At 32.7% G+C, this 21709-nt stretch overlaps 6 protein-coding genes across 6 annotated transcripts in view; 4 read left to right on the top strand and 2 right to left on the bottom strand.

Annotated features, from left to right (window-relative positions):
- Positions 1-2437: 2437 nt before the first annotated feature.
- PGO_061120 (hypothetical protein) lies at positions 2438-9046 on the top strand (the record flags this gene model as incomplete). The annotated part of the gene is made up of 1 exon (XM_028686755.1): positions 2438-9046. The coding sequence occupies one exon, from the start codon at positions 2438-2440 to the stop codon at positions 9044-9046; it is 6609 nt and encodes a 2202-aa protein (XP_028542556.1).
- A 1748-nt stretch (positions 9047-10794) lies between these two features.
- PGO_061110 (conserved Plasmodium protein, unknown function) lies at positions 10795-11010 on the top strand (the record flags this gene model as incomplete). The annotated part of the gene is made up of 1 exon (XM_028686754.1): positions 10795-11010. The coding sequence occupies one exon, from the start codon at positions 10795-10797 to the stop codon at positions 11008-11010; it is 216 nt and encodes a 71-aa protein (XP_028542555.1).
- A 1179-nt stretch (positions 11011-12189) lies between these two features.
- Positions 12190-14148, top strand: PGO_061100 (cell division cycle protein 20 homolog; the record flags this gene model as incomplete). The annotated part of the gene is made up of 1 exon (XM_028686753.1): positions 12190-14148. The coding sequence occupies one exon, from the start codon at positions 12190-12192 to the stop codon at positions 14146-14148; it is 1959 nt and encodes a 652-aa protein (XP_028542554.1).
- A 651-nt stretch (positions 14149-14799) lies between these two features.
- Positions 14800-17427, bottom strand: PGO_061090 (hypothetical protein, conserved; the record flags this gene model as incomplete). Its single annotated transcript, XM_028686752.1, has 1 exon — positions 14800-17427. The coding sequence occupies one exon, from the start codon at positions 17425-17427 to the stop codon at positions 14800-14802; it is 2628 nt and encodes an 875-aa protein (XP_028542553.1).
- Positions 17428-18347: 920 nt separating this feature from the next.
- Positions 18348-19976, top strand: PGO_061080 (hypothetical protein, conserved; the record flags this gene model as incomplete). The annotated part of the gene is made up of 1 exon (XM_028686751.1): positions 18348-19976. One exon carries the CDS (start codon positions 18348-18350, stop codon positions 19974-19976), a length of 1629 nt encoding a protein of 542 aa, XP_028542552.1.
- Positions 19977-20629: 653 nt separating this feature from the next.
- The window catches only part of PGO_061070 (hypothetical protein, conserved), a gene marked incomplete at both ends in the record, with an annotated part of 1183 nt that continues 103 nt past the window's right edge, over positions 20630-21709 (bottom strand). Inside the window, 5 exons of the mRNA XM_028686750.1 lie at positions 20630-20775; positions 20969-21029; positions 21238-21318; positions 21460-21562; positions 21667-21709. The exon at positions 21667-21709 is cut by the window's right edge and continues 103 nt beyond it. Of these exons, the coding sequence (XP_028542551.1) occupies positions 20630-20775; positions 20969-21029; positions 21238-21318; positions 21460-21562; positions 21667-21709 (434 nt within the window). The remainder of the gene's footprint in view (positions 20776-20968; positions 21030-21237; positions 21319-21459; positions 21563-21666) is intronic.

The raw sequence follows: 21709 nt of genomic DNA, 5'->3' as shown, positions 1-21709 counted from the left end.
GAAGGACTAACAACGTGCACAATTCAGGGAACTTATTTTACATTTGTACTTCTGTACGTTTGTACTTCTGCGCATTTGTACTTCTGCACGTTTGTACTTCTGCGCTTTTGTACTTCTGCACGTTTGTACTTCTGCGCGTTTGTACTTCTGCGCTTTTGTACTTCTGCGCTTTTGTACTTCTGCACGTTTGTACTTCTGCGCTTTTGTACTTCTGCACGTTTGTACTTCTGCACGTTTGTACTTCTGCACGTTTGAACAATTTTCCAAGTTTTCAAGATGTCTAACCATATGTCACAGCAAAGACAGATGGAGTACATTTACTCACGAAGTTTTCTTAGAAAGGTAACAACTTGAACTTTATGGAATGGGGAAAAGGCTTCATTTCCCAATCTTACACTTGCCCTCAATTTTGCATGAACGTATCATAATTTTTTTTAAACCCTGTGCTACTGTGTCATTTATGCTTTTTCTTAAATGTGTGTAAACAGCTATTTTTTTTTTTTTTTTTTTTTTTTTTTTTAATTTACCTGACTATGTCATAATTTTTTCCTCAAACTGTATGACTAATTTAGGCTTTTATTTTATTATATCGTTTTGTTTTGCTATTTTATTTCGTTCTGTTTTGCTATTTTATTTCGTTCTGTTTTGCTATTTTATTTCGTTCTGTTTTGCTATTTTATTTCGTTCTGTTTTGCTATTTTATTTTGCCGTTTATTTTTACTTTTTCCTTTCTAGCCACAATCGACTCCCCATTGCTTGCAAGGTCTTTGATCTGTTATAAAGGCGACATTTTCCTCTACATTAATTTCGTTTGCATAATTGTTTGTTATATATACATTTCTTAATTAATTTTAATTTCGTTCCATGTAACATTATGTAGATCCATCCTCCCTTTTTCAATGCATTCGTTTCTTCCTTCATTTATTTGTTCGTCTGTTCGTCTGTTCGTCTGTTCGTCTGTTCGTCTGTTCGTCTGTTCGTCTGTTCGTCTGTTCGTCTGTTCGTCTGTTTATTTGATTATTTCCTTCTTTTGCCATTTTTTGTACTGCATTTTTTTTTTTTTTTTTTTTTTTTTTTTTGTTTTTTTTTTTTTTTTTTTTTTTTTTTTTTTTTTTTTTTTTTTTTTTTTTTTTTTTTTTTTTTTTTTTTTTTTTTTTTTTTTTTTTTTTTTTTTTTTTTTTTTTTTTTGTGGTTTGTGTGTCCTGAGCTTATTGAATAATTATTGTGCGTATTTTTTCGGGATGTGTTGGGACCCCCGGCATTTTCATTACACATAATTGTAGCGGAGGGTTAATAATTCACTGCTTACGCCATCAGTTATCACATTTTTGCGTTTCATGCAATTTCGCAGAGGATAAAAAAAAAAAATAGTAGAAATTGCGAAAATGAGAAAATGTGAAAGTGCGAAAATGAGAAAATGAGAAAATGAGAAAATGAGAAAATGAGAAAATGCGAAAATGAGAAAATGCGAAATTACAAAAATGAAAAAATTAAAACCTTTTTGCACATATCTAGCTTGTCACTTTTTTTTTTTTTTTTTTTTTTTTCACGTAACAGAGTCTAGCATATTTATATGGTCACCTGTTTGTAGAGGCAACAACTAAATCTACGTCACACATGCAAAAGTAGAACAAACCTAACTATAAAAAATAAGCCGAAAATTGGTTCATCTGTTTAGAACAGCTGAATGACACTTCTCTCCATCGCGTTACTTCTTAACATTTGTGCACCCAAATTTCGAGAAGCTTTTCGACTTCATTTATTTTAATTATTTATTTTATTTTTTTATTTATTTTTCTTCTTTCCTTATATCTATCCCCTTTTTTAGAACAAGCACCCCCTTTGCTAAGCAGAAGAAGAAAAAAAATAAAAAGAAAAATTCTTCTAAATATTAATCTCTTTTCACAAAGTAAAGCCTGTGTTCGTTTGATTGATCAGGAGTGTAGAAACATAAAAAAAAAAAAAAAAAAAAAAAAAAAAATATACTGAAATAAAATATTCTAAAATAAAATGCACTAAAATAGAATATACTGAAATAAAATATACTAAAATAGAATAAAAAAAAAAAAAAGAATAAGAACATTTCGCAAAAACAAAAGATATGTATTGCGAATATAAGGACAAGGTAAAATCGAAGAACTGTTCGTTCTGCACATATCGGAACAACAAAATTGAATCCTTCGTAACACTTTTTAAAAAGTAGTTAAACGAAAGGATAAGGGGCACAGATTAAGTAGAGCTTGAACGATATGAACAAGTTACTTATCCTAGGTAGCACATACAACACATGGTAGAGAGGGTAGTCCAAACCACTACAGTAGTTACAGCGACCCTTGCCCATCATATCTCTTCACTACATACATTATAATAATCGAAGCAAGAGTAACCGAGCTGTTAACTTAAATTACGCACCCTGTAAACACCCCAGTTTTTCAATATGAAATCCCTAAAAATTAAAGGCCTGATAGGAGGAAAAAATGAGGAGTTCTACAACCTCGTTACTGTTATAAATCTAAATGATGAAGAAATAGACGATCGAATTGTAGAAAAGGAAAAAAGCATAAAAGAAAATATAGTCTTGATGAAAAATATCAAGGAAATTCTAAAGAGTGAAAAGAATTTACTTTCCAAAATACGAAAAAATGAAAAAATTCGCTTAAAAGTAAAGGGAAATATAAAAAAAGTAACCAATAATAAGAAGGAAATTTTAAGGAAATATTATCATGAGGAATCATTAAATAAAACTTCAGATGAAGATTTATGTGCTAACAATAATCAATATATGAAGGAAATTTTAAATTATTTGAAAAATATTGAAGGTATAAAATTCTATGGACATGTTCGAAAAAGAACAAACAAACATAAAAGTTACACCGATCAGTATTCTTGTCAAGGATTAAATAAAGTCCAATATTCTAAAAAAATAAAAAAAACTGAGAAGAAAATCCATCCTGTATGTTACGATAAGGAGATACCTGCACATAGAGTGAATAATCCAAAAGACGAAATAAACAGAGAGGATCAAAAAAATAAAAATTATAATGCATGTGTGAATGACAACAGAGTGTTAATTCTTCCTATCCATAGAGTGATAAAAAATAAAATCATTCAAAAAAAGAGGATAAAAAAACAAATTTTTAGTGCTAGCCACTATGTTGCAAAGAAACCTATAAAGAACAATCAGCTAGCTAAAAGGGTATTAAAAAAAAGTTTTTATGAAATTAAAAAACCCGTAGTGAAAAATTTACAAAATTTTATAACAATTGCTAAACCTGAACTGGTGCAAAGAATCAATCATACAATAAGTTACAAAGGCAGAAGTAGCGTTATTTACAACTTAAAGCAAGATAAGTGTTTGGCTCACAGGAAAATTTACCCTGTCAAAGGTAGTATTGTGCAGTATGAAAAAAATAAATTATATTTTAACGGGTTATTTAGACATTTAAGAAGGAAGAAAAGTGAAAACATAATAGAATCAGCTAGAGGTAATACACTTTCAACAAATTCATTATCAATAGGAAAAGCAAAAAATGAAGGAGAATATTATGTACTTTCTTCGAAAAAAGAGACAATAGAACCCACTTATGAAGATGAATTTGTTAAAAATATATTCATATTGAAAGAAAAAATAAAAGATGAATATAGAAAGAAGAGGAAAACAAGAAAAAATGGATCAAGTATTTACAGCAGTGATGACAGATTCCCATATAATGAGCATGTTAAATCTAACAGAAGAAGACATAGTTCCAAATATGTCTATGATGAAACGGCTCTTAGTGAAGGTGAAATGGATGATTTCGAGCATTTTTCCAATGTGAAGGAAAAAAATGTTCTCAAGTTTGTGGACAATTTTAGGCTTCTTAAGAAGAACGAAAATTACAAAAATGGAGGGGGAGGAGGAAGAAGAAGAAGAAGAAGACATGATTCAAGGGACGAAAGCATCAGGGAGAATTTTCATCTGGGAGACTCCATGAGGTACTACCCCTCGAGGGGTTCTGAGTTAGCGTGCATGCCATTCGAAGAGGATGCAGATGTGAAGAAGCCGGATCTGCATACAGATGTGAAGAAGCCAGAACCTCATACAGATGTGAAGAAGCCAGAACCCCATACAGATGTGAAGAAGTCAGAACCTCATACAGATGTGAAGAAGTCAGAACCTCATACAGATGTGAAGAAGCCAGAACCCCATACAGATGTAAAAAAGCCAGAACCCCATACAGATGTGAAGAAGTCAGAACCCCATACAGATGTGAAGAAGTCAGAACCCCATACAGATGTGAAGAAGTCAGAACCCCATACAGATGTGAAGAAGCCAGAAGAGCCTGCAAAATCGATATCCCAGGAGGAGAAGAAATCGTTTCCTCTTGTTCTGAAAAAGCCAATTTTGTCACACAAAGCAATGATGACCAGTTCGACAGGTGTAAACGGTGAAGCCTTAAAAAGTGAAAACAAAAAAAGTGCATTAGTAAAAGAAAAATCAAGTCCCGAAAAAATTAGCAAATTACCCTCAATAAATTCGAAAAAAAGTAACAACATGTATCATACTCCTAGTGAGAGTTATGATGTTAATGGCAATAGTTCCAAATTAATCCCCACGAATAAAAGTAGCATGGACTATTCGGACGAAGGCTTTGAAAAGAATTCTCCACAGTTAGCAGAAAAAAAAGATCTGATCAGCATCATGAAAACAAATTCGACGATGTTAAAACATTATGGTAAGAAATCAAATTTTGTAGAAAAGAAGAAAGCCAGTGCTCCATCCTCACCATCATGCAATGAATTGAATATTGGACATCCAGACGATGTTCAGAAAATACCAACAGAAGAAGATCAAATGAATATAGACAGAACTGATAAAGAGAAAAAAGATACTTTAATTTTTGGAGAAAAATCACCAACTTCGTTACTTAGTGAACAAGTGAAAATGGGACATGAGGTGAAAAAGGAAAAACAGTCATTATGTGTATCTTTAAAAGGTAAGAAGGTTTACCCTCCAAAGAATTCATCCCTGAAAGAGGAATCTAATTCATTTTGTAGGATCATAAAGGAAAATGACGAGAAAAAATTAAGTCAACAAGATAATTCACTCATACAAGAGAACGAAAGAACAAGAGATCAAAAATGCAAAGAGGGAAATGTTCCATTCGAGAAAAAGTTGAAAAATGTTTCAAATGTTTATGGAAAAGAAGATGATTTGATGGATGTCTCATCTAAAAAACAAGACAATATAGAACAACAACCTGCTGGTGAGAGTGGTTCAAATGTGGATGAAAAAAATTTGAAAGGTGATAATATGAACTTTAAAAGAGGTCTTCCACCATTAAACAAGACTCATTTCAAGGACAGCAAGGTGTTTACAAAGGGAATACAGATGCATAAGGTTCTTCCTGGGTTAGAACCAATTAAGGGAAAGGCACAAGTGGAGAAAGATAGTGAGACCAAAGGGACGAGGGAGACAAATGAGGAGACACCATTGAACAGATTGAGCAAGTCAAACGAGGACACAACAATGAACAAATCGAGAGAGTCAAACGAGGACACAACAATGAACAAATCGAGAGAGTCAAACGAGGACACAACAATGAACAAATCGAGAGAGTCAAACGAATCAAACCAACCGAATGAAAAAAGATGGAGTACAGTCAAGCATCCCAACCAAGAACTTGAAAAAAGATTAATTAATCCTCCTATAAAATTAATACATATAGATAAGAAAAATAGCAAAGGTGATGCAACAATTTCCAAAGACTTTTCAACAGATGAAGATAAAGGGCCACAAGAAAAAGTAAGTAGTGTTGTTAAAGAAAATGTAGAAAATGTTAAGGAAGAAAACTTGAAAGAAGAATTGCATGGCGTAACAGAAAATAAACAAGAGGCAAATAATAATAAAAATCAAGCAGATTCTACTAGTTTCGTTACTAAGAAGGAGAATAATAATAAAGTGGTGGGTTCTGTGAATGCACCATCAAAGCTGAATAACAGGATTCTGAAAAAGGCACCGTTTGCAAAAATGTTGGAGAAAGGGGTTCCTAAGGGCACGCATCTGTCCGATGGGAGCGAAGAGAGAGAAGTAAAAGAAGTGAAAGAAGAGAGAGAAGTGAAAGAAGTGAAAGAAGTGAAAGAAGTAAAAGAAGTGAAAGATGTGAAAGAAGCGAGAGAAGTGAAAGAAGTGAAAGATGTGAAAGAAGCGAGAGAAGTGAAAGATGTGAAAGAAGCGAGAGAAGTGAAAGAAGTGAAAGATGTGAAAGAAGTAAAAGAAGTGAAAGATGTGAAAGAAGCGAGAGAAGTGAAAGATGTGAAAGAAGCGAGAGAAGTGAAAGAGGGGACAATCGAAAATGACAAACAAAGGGAACAAATAAACCTAAGTAGCAATGCTGGCAACAAAGTGGGAAGTGCAAAGATGATGATGTCCACAAAGGGTGAATCAATAAAGAAAAACTTGATTTTGCAGAAAATGGTAGGAAAGACTTCGAATGCTAAAAATATAAGTGATACCAATTTAGTATCAAAATCGAAATGTCAAAGTGAAGGAGAGAAGGATGAAAAAAATTGTGAACAAAGGAAGAGGGAAGTAATGAAATGGTGCATAAAGCAAAACAGTGAAATGTTAGCTGTTAAAAAGAGTGCACCACCTAGTAAAGAGAGAGTCGTCATACCAAAGAGGAATGGTAAAGAAGAAACAAATGAAACTAAAAAATATGTAAGAGGGGAAGAAAAAAAGGAGGAGAGGAAAAAAATATTGACAACTTCGTCACACTTAGGTGTAAAATATGTACGAGACTTGAACAACAACAAAGAAAAGGGAGAAGTACAAAGAGAGGAAAATCATTTAAATGATAGAGGGGGGTTCATAGAAAATGCTGTAAAAAAAAACATAGAAATGATATTAGAAAGAGCAGGAAATTTAATAATCCATGACACGGATGTGAAAAATGAAGAAAAAAAAAAGTCCTTAAAAATTACAATTGAAAAACAAGGTTGTACAAGTTCTTCCCAGGCGTCCTTACCATCAACAGGGGGACAAGGACGGGGAGGAGGAGGAGAAGAAGAAGAAGGAGAAGGAGAAAAAGGAGGGTTGAAAAAAATGAACATAAAGGAGAAAACTATGAAGATGAAGGGAGTCTTTCCTAAAGGTAAATTTTCCCTTGTTAAGAAAAGCGTGTCCAACATGGGGGAAAGTGGGGTCAGAAGTGAGATCAGAAGTGAGATCAGAAGTGAGATCAGAAGTGGGGTCAGAAGTGGGATCAAAAGTGGGATCAAAAGTGGGATCAAAAGTGGGATCAGAAGTGGGATCAGAAGTGGGATCAGAAGTGACGTGGACAATGACTTGGACAGTGACGTGTCCGACACGGGGGGATCCCCAAGGAACTACAAAAAATACTCAGTCACGTTAAACAAGTTCTCAAATAAGATAGAAATAAAGCAGAACAACCCATTTAATGTGGTTAAATTGCTAAGTGCGATGGGTGGAGAGTCCAACCAAGTCAAAGCCAAAAGATGTGCAGAAAAATCATTGCCTACAAACGATTCTCTAAAAGAATGTTCCGTTGGAAAGGACAACAATGGTAATGCTACTACTGCTGCAGATGCAGATGCTGATGCTGTTGTTACTTCTACCAATACTGATACTAGTAGTAATGGCCTGACCCAAACGAGAGGAAACTCCACAAATATGCTACTAAAGGAATCCACAAAGGAGCTTACGCTCAGAGATGAAGATGATATAGTGGCTTCTGCCAGCTACATCGATGAAACAGAAAAACATGTTCCAAGTGAAAAACTGTGTGTCGAAAAAAATGATATGGAGAAATATAATTCCAAAATGTCTTTTTCAAACAAAAAAAAAATGAATTTGGTAAGGAGGAATGATGAAGAAACAGCTGCTCCAAATGAGGAAGAAGAAAACCGTAACGATGGTGCAGACAGGAAGGAATCTGAACAGAAAAAAGAGGTGGATAGGGAAGTGGAGAGAGAAGCGGAGAGGGAAGTGGCGAAAGAAACGGAGAGGGAAGTGGAGAAAGAAACGGAGAGGGAAGTGGAGAAAGAAAAGGAGAGGGAAGTGGCGAAAGAAAAGGAGAGGGAAGTGGCGAAAGAAATGGAGAAAAAACTTCCCATACTTAAAAAGATGAACGTGACGAAACCCCCACTTAAAGTACCTAATATGCAAAGTGATCGAATTGGTCATGTGAAAAATTCAGAAAAGAAAAATAACTTTGTAGCCAAATTACAAAACGTAAAAAATATGTCGACACTAAAGGAGTTTCCTCTTAAAAAGGTGTTGATGCATAAGGAGAGTGGAAAGATCATTTGCAAGAGGACTAACAGCTCCAGCGAGCAGAAAAATGATGAGATGTTTGAAGAAAAACCAATTAGGATGGAACGTCCAAACAGCAGCAGTATCGCTAAAAATGAGGACATGACGACGAAAATAGATGAACAGAATAACCATGAGGAAGAAACGTCTCTAGCAAAGGAAGAGAATTGCAATAATGACAAAGGGGTAGCATCCTTTGCCTCTTCAAAGGAAACTGTACGCTCAGACTCAGATCTCTCAAAAAAGGATGATTCTCAAAATGACGATTCAAAAAAAGGCAATTCAAAAAAAGACAATTCTCAAAATGACGATTCAAAAAAAGACAATTCTCAAAATGACGATTCAAAAAAAGGCAATTCTCAAAATGACGATTCAAAAAAAGGCAATTCTCAAAATGACGATTCAAAAAAAGACAATTCTCAAAATGACGATTCAAAAAAAGGCAATTCTCAAAATGACGATTCAAAAAAAGACAATTCTCAAAATGACGATTCACAAAACGACGATTCAAGAAAAAATAGGAACAAAACTCCCGTACCTTATACAAGTGGATGCATTGAAAAGAAAGAAGCACCAAGATCGAAAATCAAAATTGTGCCGAAAATTCCACCCAAAGCTGTAGTTAGTTTGTCCAAGGAAGCTATGGGTGAAAAAAATAAAACTAAGATGAAACCTCCACTTTTAAATAAACTTAAAGGAAATGCATTCAGCACAATGAATAAAGGGAGATGAGAAAACGCAAAAAAAAAAAAAAAGAAAAAAAAATTAGGAAACACATTTTTATGAGTCCCTACAAAAAAAATAAAATCAAATCAATTATGTAATAATATACACTCTGGAACAAAACATCATCTGTGTTTTTTTTTAAAAAAAAAGAAAAATCAACAAAATGTGTCTGAACCAGAGAGTATGCATATACATACACATATATATATAACCTGTAGAGGTTCATATACAGCACGAAATAAAACATAAAATTTGTTGTTTCCCTTCTCATGATTTCAGAATGACTGACTAAACTAAACGTGGAAAAGTTGAGGATGCTCTAATTGTTGAACATATCAACTGGTACATTAAATATGTTATATTCATGATTTTTATTTTTTTTCTTTTAAAAAATTTTTATTCGCAAACGCCAATGACAGATACTCGAATTCTGGAGAGGAGAAACATGTTAAGATTAGGATAGGCCTTCACTGGATGATCATATTGTCCTATTATGTTCGTTTATTCATTCATTAAGCGTGCGTGTTTATATATATGCGATTCTACATGTTTTGATGTACTATGTGATTAGCCCTTACAAGGGAGGAAAGGGAGGTGGGAAAATACTTGTTCACCACCTTCTCCACTTTAAATTGACAACTTTTTAAATAGACTGTATTAACACGTGTTATTCAAACTCATGGCATTGAGGAGTAATATGCTCCCATCTGCTTTTAGCAGACGTGACTTAATTTGTCTACTCTCTGTTGATGTTGTAAAAAAGGTAAAAAATATGTATGCTAATATTGAGTGAAACCACTTGGGGGAGAGATGATTGTTGTTCATACTGCTACCATTGCAGCTGTTGCTACTCTTGTTGTTGTTTTAACAGTTTCTGCTTCTGCTTCTGTTTCTGCTTCTGCTTCTGTTTCTGCTTCTGCTTCTGCTTCTGTTTCTGCTTCTATTTCTGTTTTCTTTTTTTTTTTTTGTCTCGTCGGCTTTTCTGAGCATTTGTGGCAAAATTTCGCTAGCCGTGCCACTTACAAATAATTGCATGTGATTGGGGTTGTTGTGCTCAAAGGCCACGCGCGAGGACATTTCTTTAATTAAGGACGTCTCGTATACACATATACATGTGTATATGAACACATATTTGGGACAATGCCTTTTTTTTTTTTTTTTTGTCACATGTTTGTCGCGTTTCACTTTCGTCTTGCATAAAGCCAAAATGTGACGAAATTGTCGAGCATGCAAGGATATAATAACACACCCAAAAAAAAAAAAAAAAGAAAAAAAGAAAAAAAAAAAGAGCTATTTTTTGGACAATTTTCTGACTTGTTCAGGTAAAATAGACAATTTTTTTTTTTTTCTTTTTTTTTTCCCCTTTCAAATGGATTTCCAGAAACTTTTCAAAAAAAAATTTTTTTCTTTTAAACTTTAATACAAAATTTAAATTGTCTCATTTTTTTTCCACTCTTTTGCCATTTGTTTTTTTCTGTTTTTTCCGTTTTTTCCGTTTTTTTTTACTTTTCTCAACTTTTTCAAGCTCTCTTCTGCCCCATCTCCAGAGAACAACCCTGACAAGACAAGCTTTACCAACAAAAGCGCAGCAGAAAAACGTCGAATGAAAGTCATAACATCCTGAATTTAACATATCAAACCTCATCTTGCCATTTAATTGTTCCCTCTCTGATCTCCACATAAAAAAAGGGGAAAAAAAAAAAAAAAAAAAAAAAAAAACATCACTGATATATAATTTCACATACAACAGCACAATGTACTACAAGGAGTATTACACATATGATGTCATTTATCCTGCATATTATTCTGGATATGTATTGTATGAAGTACCAAAAGAAAAAAATATATGTTGCAGCTTAGCAGAGGTTTTATGCAGCTGTTTTATATTTACAGCTACAGTTACCACATCCATTTTTTTAGTCTCTGCTGATGTGTTGTTAAGATGTTGTGATGGTAGAGATTATTCATGAAGTTTTTCCAATCAAGGGGGCTTAAGCTTGACATTTTTGTGGAGATGGAAGTCAAACGAGTGGTAAACCCAAATGTAGTAGGGTGGTGGTGGTGGAGGTAGCTGATAAAACAAAGAGACTCATGTTGGCAGTGGTGCAATATCGATGACATATTTTTAAGATGAAACAGTAGCAAAACAAAGATTTCATAAAATGATTTTAAAAAAAAAAAAAAAAAAAAAAAATTCTTCTTTTAATTTTTTCTTTTTTTTTTTTTTTTTTTTTTTGAATAGTCTATATATTCTCATTCATTTGTGCCAGAAATGCACACACATCAAGAGATAGTGTCATTTTCTTTTTTTTTTTTTTCTCCCAATTTTGGTCTACATTTGCATGGATTACGCTGTTTATGAATTCATTTTTGTGCCACACTTAGTTTTCCATTCTTTTTTTCCCATTTATTTATTTTTTTTTTTTATTTTACAATATTTTAAACAATTTAAGAAAAAACTTAATGATAATAATATTTTCTAATTAGGTAAATACTTTTTTACAAGGACCATGGCAAGCAATGATGTGTGTGCTGACAGAAAAGGAGGAGGAGCAGCAGGAGGAGGACAGTGAAACATACGTGTCCCGATGTTTTCCTCTGAGTAATGGATCATACACACACAAATGTTTTGCACTCGCGCATTCGTTTGTAATCACACGCATTTGTGTACACAAATCAATTGGGATGAAAAGAAAAGAAAAAAATGAAGGTATTCATTGTATTGTTATATTGTTAGTTTGTGTCCATCACGCTTCATATACGAAGTATCACCATATATGGAATGTCGTTTAACTCTTCACCTTCTCCCTCCCTTTCTCTCGATAACTATCTATCTCTCTTTTTTTTTTTTTTTTTTATATATAAATTAAGCTACGTCGTCTTTTCCACATCGAATTAGAAAAGGTAATCCAAAAGGGCGATATTTTTCTTTTTCTTTTTTTTTTTTTTCACATTTAATTCAAATGACGTGTCTTCAAGCGTAAAGGGGGAAAAACTCTCCTAATGCCAATCTGGAACCATTTACTATTAAACAGAATTAGAAGTTGCTATAAGAGATATTGTCTTAGAAAGATGTACTTGTGGATATACTTCTTTTCCACGCTTTTGCAATAGATGCATTAGTCAAGGTGAAAGAAAAAGGAATACTCATGATGGGAAGTTCCTTTGATGCTGATTCGAGTATTAGCAGTTCACTAATGAGAGGTACACTAATGAGAGGTACACTGACGAGCGATACATTAACGGATGGCTCACTAATGAGTAACCGTCTCATGAACAGTAGATGCAAGTCGAAGAAACTCCCATGGGTGATCACCACTTGGGGAAGGACACGTAAAAGAGAATCCGAAATGTACAGTACGGATGGATTTCCTTTCGATTTGGGAGGAACTTTTTCCTTATCAGGAAAGAATATCAAAATGAACATATTCAAAAATGTATGGATGGATGAACATGAATTGACATACAGATCGGAAGAAGATTTATACAACTACACTTACCAATCAAGATACAGCAGACAGAGTGAGTTAAAAGTAAAAATGGATGAATATTCACTGAAAAGGAGAGTTATACCACCCATAGGAGAAGTGGAGAAGAAGATGAGGAAGATGAAAAAGAAAATAAATAAAATAAAAATAAATTCTTGCATGATGGATAATAGGAGCGATGAAGATGCCTCAGCAATAGATACAGAAAATTGGAAAGGACGAGAAGGGGAAAATAAAAGTGGTGTGAATATGAAGAGAGGAAAATATAGTCATAGCAATAGGATGAGAAATAATTATGACATTACTCTCTTTGGATTGAAAAATGTAAATATGAGAAATATTTTTACAAATCATGGGATACACGACATGGATAAAATATGCAACATTCAGAAAGAAGTGGAGGAGTATGTTGGTGGTGGTGGTGAAAATAACATCCTTTTCGAAAATGCATGGACAAATATAAAGCTGAACGAATGTAAACACAAAGTGCATTTAGAAGATCCTATTGGGAATTCCCCATATTTATCGTATCCCATACAATTTTGCATTGAAGAAACAAAAGAAAGTAGACATGTTTCTAAAGAACCTTACAAAATTTTAAGTGCACCTAATTTGGTAGACGATTTTTATTTAAATTTATTAGATTGGTCAAAAAAGAATATAATTAGTATTGCTCTGAATGATAAGTTATGTATTTGGAATGAGAATATATCTAAAGGGGATGAATTATTCACTTTAAAAAAAAAAAAGACAAAGAAGATGGAGAAAAAAAAGAAAAGAATAAACGACAAAAAAAAATCAATTACATCATTAAAATGGGATTTTTTTGGAAACAGCATAGCTGTTGGTTTATCAAATGGAATAGTCGAAATTTGGGATGTGGAGAAAAACATAAAAATAAGAAAATATAAAAACCATAAATTAAGAGTTGGTACATTATGTTGGTATTATAACACTTTAACTACAGGTAGTAAGGATAAAAAAATTATTTGTTCCGATATTAGATGTAAAGAAAATAGCTATTTACATCTAAATAGTCATACATCAGAAATATGTGGACTAAAGTGGAATTATAACACTAAGCAATTAGCTTCAGGAGGTAACGATAATTCTGTATATATATGGGAATGGAGAAAAAATGATTTTCTTTTTCAATTTTCCAAACACAAGGCTGCAGTGAAGGCTCTTTCTTGGTGTCCACATAAACATAATTTATTAGCTACTGGAGGAGGGTCTGCTGATAAAAATATATACTTTTGGAATACCACAAATGGAAATTGTGTAAATCAAGTACATACAAATTCACAAGTTTCAAATATATTTTGGTCAAAAAATACTCATGAATTTATTTCCACCCATAGTTATTCTCTTGCTCAAATTGTACTCTGGAATTATCCTAAATTGAGAAAAATTTCTACTCTCAGTGGACATAAGTTGAGAATATTGTACGGATCTCTAAGTCCAAATGGAGAATCTATTGCCACTGGTTCGCCTGATGAGACCGTACGATTGTGGAACGTTTTCCCTGGGAAGGATGTCCACATGGGGTGGTCCACTGGGCGTGGGAATTACCTTTCACACTTGTTTCCATTTTCAAATTGTTATGAACAGGTCAGGTAAAACTGTTCTATTCTTTAGCAAAAAGGGTAGGGTGGGGCAATACGAAATTGGATAAGAAATTGGATAAGAGATTGGATAAGAAATTGGATAAGAGATTGGATAAGAAATTGGATAAGAAATTGGATAAGAAATTGGATAAGAAATTGGATAAGAAATTGGATAAGAGATTGGATAAGAAATTGGATAAGAGATTGGATAAGAAATTGGATAAGAGATTGGATAAGAAATTGGATAAAAGATTGGATAAAAGATTGGATAAAAGATTGGATAAGAGATTGGATAAGAGATTGGATAAGAGATTGGATAAGAAATAGGGGACGAGAAAAATTATTATTCTGTTCCCCTCTTGTGGTTCGCCATATCATCTCCCACCTTGTGACGAGGTGTAGACTCATGGGGACCCATTCTGTTAGACGATTCATCATTTTTTCGAAAATTCATTTGCTTGGATCCTTATCTTTACGTTTTTACATATTTGATCTCATTCCCCAAAATTTAGCACCCCCAGTTGGATCGTCGTCTTCTGCATCTGTGTTTAATCTTCTATAATTGAAATTTCTCGAAGTATGTTGAAGAGGCAACCATTTTGCATTTACATGCTTATAATTTTCATGTGATGAATACCATCCAGGAGCTACATTATTGAAATTTTCATGCCGTTTTTTTTTTAAAACATTTAAAATTGTTATATAGATGATACTTGGAATATACATTATCAAAATAGTTCTCATATTCCATGTTTGGATTATTCAAAGGTGCGATGACATTTTCCATTTCATCGTTTTCTTCACTTAAGGAATAGAAGCAATCGCTAGCCATGGAATTACATAAATTATCATTAAAGCTTATTTCTGAATCCGAATTATAACTTCTGCTGTCGTCTCGTATGTGTTTATTGTTAGAATACAGTAACAACCCATTTGATTTTTTTATGGAATTATTTCTCCTTTTATTTGACGTCTCATGTGTATCTGCAAAATGGCACTCCCTTTTTTTTTTTCTTTTTCTTGCTCTTCCTGCTTCTCTTCCCATTTTGTTATCGTCTGGGTCGGAGAAATGAAATAACAGTGGCTCATTTTCCCGTTTTTTTCTGGACGCATATCTTCTGTTCTGCTGTTCTATTTTGTTTACATTTTCAAGGGTTCTTTGTAAACCTTTTATCTCTGATTCCATATTTGCATAATAGTCCCTTTCCGTTCGATTTTCTCGCATGAAGACATCGTAATTTAGTTCTTCCAATGAAAGCTCTCCCAAAAAATCCATTCTTTCTTCTACTGCATTTCCAATCTTGTAATTCATGGTTTCTCTTCGACGGTCACAGTTTGTAGGGGTCTTTGTGTCATTTGTTTTCTCTACTGTTGAATCGTGATATGTTTCTCCTGTTTTTTTTTTCCCACAATATTTTAGATGAGTTGACTTTTCATAATAAGATTCGTCGCTTTTGCCTGACCTGTTCAGGTGTTTTTTCTCCTCTATTTTTTTTAAGTCATGTTGTTCTTTATCTTTTTCTGACGCTACACCTGAGATGTCATCTCTACCGTTGTCTCTATCATTATCTCTGCCTCCGTCTCTGTCTTCACCTCTATCGTCATCTCTGATTCTATTTCTCATGTGTAACCTGGATACTGCTTTACAATGTTCATTTTTCTCTCCCATATGTATAACATCCTTAGATGGGGTTTGATACCCCTTGTAGAGGTTCTTTCTATCGGTAGAATCATCATTGCAATATATAATATTGGTGTTTTCTTTTCGATTCACATTTATGACAGCATTGATGTTTTTCTTGTGAGGTTCCTCTGGTTTTGTATATAAATCTTTGTTTACTCCGTTTCTAAAAGAGTGAGATACAACTTTTGTTTCAGGAAAAAATGAATTCTCAAAATGGTTATTAATCCCATGTTCATTGCTAAAAGTGTAATCATTGAAATTACAAGAAACGTTAAAGTAAGATGTGAAATGAATGTGTCCTGTTATAATGTCATTATATTGCATATTATTTTCGTTTGAAAAATCTTCCTCTTCATACTTAGGTTGAAAATACAGAACTTGATCTATTTCATCAATATCGGAACCGTACTCATCACTAGAGTTACTGTCATCAGATAGGTAAAAAACGCACGAGCTTGACATGGATTCTTCCTTCTGCTCTATGTAGGATGTTCTGTCTATGTGTTCCTCTTTTGGGAAAAACCTATCATGTATTTCGTTTGTCTCTGCATGGTTCAGTTTTTCTTCCCCTTTGGAATGACAACTGTGGGATAAAATTTTCTTCCTATTTTTCTGCAAAATGTGTGTAATCATGCCACCAAAACAGATGACTACATTTTCCTTAAAATTTTTGGTAGAAAATAAACATAAGAGATTGAGATCGGAGCAAAATTTAAAAATGATTTTTAATTCGTTAAGTGGGAGAGACAAACTATGATCTTCGAATTTTTTATTTTTAAAAAAATATTTGGTCTTACTAGATGGGATGGATATTTTTTTATTATTGTAAAAAAATTGTTCTCTTTTGATTTTTTCCTTATTCAGACTAAAATCTGATGTTTCTATAGCACTCATAATGATAGAATTATCTGTATTTTTTAGAAAGATATTTCTTTCGTTTGCTAGATCCTTTAAGTTAAGAAGAAAAAGTGTAGGTTCCACTTGTATAATGGATTCATTTTTGTATACGTAATTTTTTAGTGTATTTTTAAAAGGTTTTAATTTTAATACAGCACTGCAGTGAGTACTGCGTTTTCTAAATTTTATAGTCACTTCCAATGTATTGTTTTCATTATTGAATTTTAGAATCAGTTTGGATACACTCAATTTTAATTTTTCATTGGGATTGTTACTATGCCTAGGGGGATGAGCAGGAGCAGAAGTAGCAGCATCGCTATAGTTCACAACCTTGTCGAATTTCTTGTCTAAATCGATCTTTTTGTTTTCCCATTTTGATTCCCGCCTCTCCTTTTCGCCCTTTTCATAACCACACAAATGGAAATTCCCATTATTTCTCAACAACTTGGTTATTTGATAGCTAAAGAGACAATTGTATAGATCTTTAGAATTAACTGATCCACTAACACATTTCTCATCGCAGTTTACATTATTTAGGGAAAAAAATTTTTTGTCCAAATGCATTATCAATTCATTCGTTAGGTTATTGGATCCAATTAACTCCAACTTGTCTCTCATCAATCGAAGGTGCATGTTTTCGCACACTGATGTGAACAGTTTTAATATTCTTTCGAATACTTCTATGTAGGGCTTCTTAATTACTAATTCCATGAGGTGTCAGTTTTTCTACGACGCCGTGCGAAAGTGTTCCTTTGTCGATTCAATCGTAAAAATGAAAAGCTTTTTCCCTACATGTGAAGTGTGTGCACTACGGCGAAAATTCTTTTTGTGTGTGCGCTTTTATGTGTGTGCTTTTTTCCCCTCTAAAAGACTATACCTGTGCTTGAAAATTTTTGAAACCTCCAAAATAAACAACTACACATGGGAAGGGGATGGGTGAGGAACATCATTCATTCGTAGTGTGTAGAGTTACACAAGAGAATGCTACAGTTGTTATAGGATAGGGGTCTCAAAACATTTTTACGCAATGTGGTTGTGTCCCACTTAATGAGAGTGTGTGACGGGGTTGGCGAATTAAAATAAAATAATGAAATGATAAAGCAGTAAAATAATAAAGCAGTAAAATGAGAAAGTAGTAAAATGAGAAAGTAGTAAAATAATACAGCTGCGAAATAATAAAGTTGCAAAATAATACAGTTGCAAAATAATACAGTTGCAAAATAATAAAGCTGCAAAATAAAAATAAGAAAACGCTTATTTCCCTATTCACTTAACTCAAGAATTAGAAATGTTATTTAATTTCAACACAAAATGGAAAATTGAACACAGTTGCTTCTTTTGTAGGACCTCCCCATCTGCGCATGTTGTTGTGCTTGACAAAATACCAATTTTTAAATTATGAATTCCAAAATTTTTTGTTGTATTATATTTTATTTTAATTTTTTTTTTGTTTTTTTTTTTTTTTTACATTCTTTTTTTCTTTTTGACATTTTGCCTGACATGTTCATAACTTTTTGGGAAAAAAAAAAAAAAAAAAAAAAAGCTATCCAGGAAGAATAGTTTTTTTTTTTTTTTTTTTTTTTTTTTCTTTTTTTATTTGGCAGAAATGACAAAATGGTAATATAGAAAAAATGTTATTATTTTTAAAACCTAATTTTCGCAATAACATGCTTGTTAAGCGGAAAGTATGGAAAATATGGAAGAAACATCATTACACCAGTACTATTAGCACAACGAATTTGATGGTAAACTGCAAGCAAGAGAATGTTGGAGGTTTGTATAAGTATGCGTGTATCGTTCCTTACAAGAATGACAACATTCTGTCGCTAGAAAAAATTTATGATGAGAAGTATAACCACGTTTTCAGTGAGAATAATATTGAAATTGAGTCTAATTTGATGTATATGTACAAGTTGTTATTAAATAGTCGAAGCATTGAACAAATTCGGTTGCAAGTCCATAATTCTTACTGTGCATATGAAAACAATTTTATAAATGATGTGAAAGGCATCAATTGGTCTGCTTATATTCCATTCAGCAGTGTCCTTGTTGAACCTCAAATAAGTGTGAAAAGTATAAAATCTCGTTTATACCACACGTGCATGATAAAAAATATTATCCTGAGCGTAATTAAAAAGCAACAACAAGTGTATATAGAAAAAAATGGAGATGAAAATATCCTTTTAAAAAAGAAAAAATTAAATCCATCGACTTTGCAACCATTAAAAATACATGTCTTGTTCAGGTATAATGAATTAAAAATAAGTATAAACATAAGTAATGACATGAACAAACGTATATATGTATTATATAAAAATCAACATTCTTTGAAAAGTACAATTATAGCTTCAGCTATTTTTAAAATTAACATTTTCAATTACATTAACAGTGGAAAAAATTTATATGTAATTGATCCCTTTTGTAATGATGGTGGTATACTATTCGAAACGCTTAGCATTTTAATGTCATCCCCCAATGGATCTCCGAGCATTAAATATCCTATCACATCATTTCCTTTACATTCACCATCTACTTTTTATGAAGTATTAAATGAAGTTAGTTTGACTCCACAGAAAAATATCAATCATGTGTACTTTCTAGGTATTGATGAAAATAAAGATCATATAAAACAAGCTAACGAAAACCTGAAAATTTTTTTTGAGACAATGCCACGTAGTGTTAATGAAGAAAATGGTGAAAATGAAAAGCTTGATCACATTTCGAGAAATTATTTGGATAAATCAATTCCAAATGGAAAGATACTGGATGAGAAATTGAAGCTAAAGGATCGATGGAAAAACGGAACAGAAGATAACTCAAAGGAAGAAAAGAAGAATCTCCTTTTTGAGATACAAAAAAAAAAAGTAAACGATTTTTACACTCTTAGTTCACACGAATTGAGAGAATTATTTTTTGCTGATGAAAAAGGCGGAAAAAATAGCATTTGCAATTCCCTTGTGGAGAGAAATATAAAATTCTATTATTTGAATTTTTTAAGACTTCATAATGTGTGTGAAAATTGTATTATAATTACTAACATATTAAATCAAGAAAAAAATAAAATAAAAAAATTCGAAAAAATACTACTACGCTCTCAGATTTTAAATGCGTTTGTTTTTGCCCAGGAGATATATAAAGAAAAAACGAAATTGAAATTTAAAATATTATTACGATTTGTATCGAATGGACAAAATGTTATTTTTATGCAGCTCTTTGGGAAAACTCGCACAGGGGTATATGACGAATTTGGGGATGAATAAAAATATCCCCAATTGTTATTTTGCAATACCCGTGTGGACGGACTCTCCCCTGAGTTGAATGCACCTTTTTTTTTTTTTTTTTTTTTTTTTTTTTATGTACGTATTTGTTTCAGATTATGTGTCAAATTCCATGCGTTCGTGTTGTAGACACATAAAAAAAAAAAAGTTTTAACATGTATGTTTTTTCTCCTTCGTGATATGGAATTGATCAGTTTACCAGTTGTCTAATTATCCTTCTTGTGTGACAAGGAAAAATTGATTCAAAGGTACATATATAATAGTCTTGCATTGGCTCCTTTTTTTTTTTTTTTTTTTTTTTTTTTTTCTGTTTATTTCGTAAACTGGTTTGTAAATTAAGTTCCATATTTAAAATATTTTATATAAAAATAGGGAAAAAACAGAAACGAGGGAACAGTTCATATATACCACATGGACACGTCTACAGAAGGAGGTAAGTGTAAGTACAGGAAGTTTATGTGTCTACGGTGTCGTATTGTAAAAATATGCACATTGACATTGCAAATATTTAAGTGGACACTGTAAAAAAGAAAAAAAAAAAAAAAAAAAAATTGTATTTTCCTTGATTTCTCAAAGTAAAACTAAATTGAATTAAACATATAAAGAATCTTGGGGAGAAGATACAGTGAATACTTTCAATGGATGACACTTAAAATATCATAAACTATATTTTTCAAGTTTTCATCACAAAAGGTTTTATTTCCACACTGGGTTTTGATGTCTAAAAGCTTTTCCTTATAAAAATTGAACATCCCTTTTAGCTCCATTTTTCTTTTATTTTCTGAAAGCATGGATAATTGGTTACAGTGCAACATAATTGTTTGATGATATGTGTTTAAAATTGCAAAACCAGATGAGCGAGTGATTTGCTATGTGTTGATATCTTAAATGACGATTCGACTAGTTAAATATGCAGGAATGTATTTTTCGCACAGCTGGTTCATTTTTTTTTTTTTTATTTTTCTTCTTCTTACCAAGTAGTAGCTTGTTGTCCAAATATTCTATGTGAAGGTCCTTAAGTTCTTTTTTCATTTCCTGTAAATGGTTAAGCATATAGGTAGAGATAGGGGCAGAGATAGGGGCAGAGATAGGGGCAGAGATAGGGGCAGAGATAACGGTGGTAGATGGCAGATGGTAGATAATTGGTGAGAGATAATAGACGGTAGATGGACATTTGAGTGTCAACCCAGGGACGAGGTAATGGTTGAGGATTATGGTATAGAGTGAATGTGAAAAGGGTTACCTCCGAATGCTTAAGAGCTTCATTGAAATTTTTCTTATACTCATTTTTAAACTTTTGGCAATACGTGTAGTACTCGTTAAGCTGTCTCGAAATGTGGAAAAATGGATGTGTCGGAAGATTGTCGTAATGGACAAGTGTATGACGAGGCAGGAGGGTGCCAAATGCATCCCGCAAATCTCAGGGGACTTTTGACTAAAAAAAGAGAAACAAGTGTTTTATTACTTCCTTTTCTTTGCTCGATGTCTCATTTTTTATGTACTGTAATACATTTTCCTCTTCATCCCTGTAAATTTTTTCTTGTTGTTTGAAGACATTCTCCACAGTACTAGAAAAAAAAAAAAAAAAAAAAACACCTGAACATGTCAGCACTTTTTGAAATAACAAATTGTTGTTACATTTTTTTTTTTTTTTTTTTTTCACATATTTAACCTTTTTATGTCTTTCTTGTTTATACACTCCTTTTGGATACTTT

The sequence above is a fragment of the Plasmodium gonderi genome (genome assembly GCF_002157705.1).
Source record: "Plasmodium gonderi DNA, contig: Chr06, whole genome shotgun sequence".
Classification (NCBI taxonomy): domain Eukaryota; phylum Apicomplexa; class Aconoidasida; order Haemosporida; family Plasmodiidae; genus Plasmodium; species Plasmodium gonderi.
Note: the sequence above shows the minus strand (reverse complement) of the source record. Positions and strands in the feature narration are given on the sequence as shown.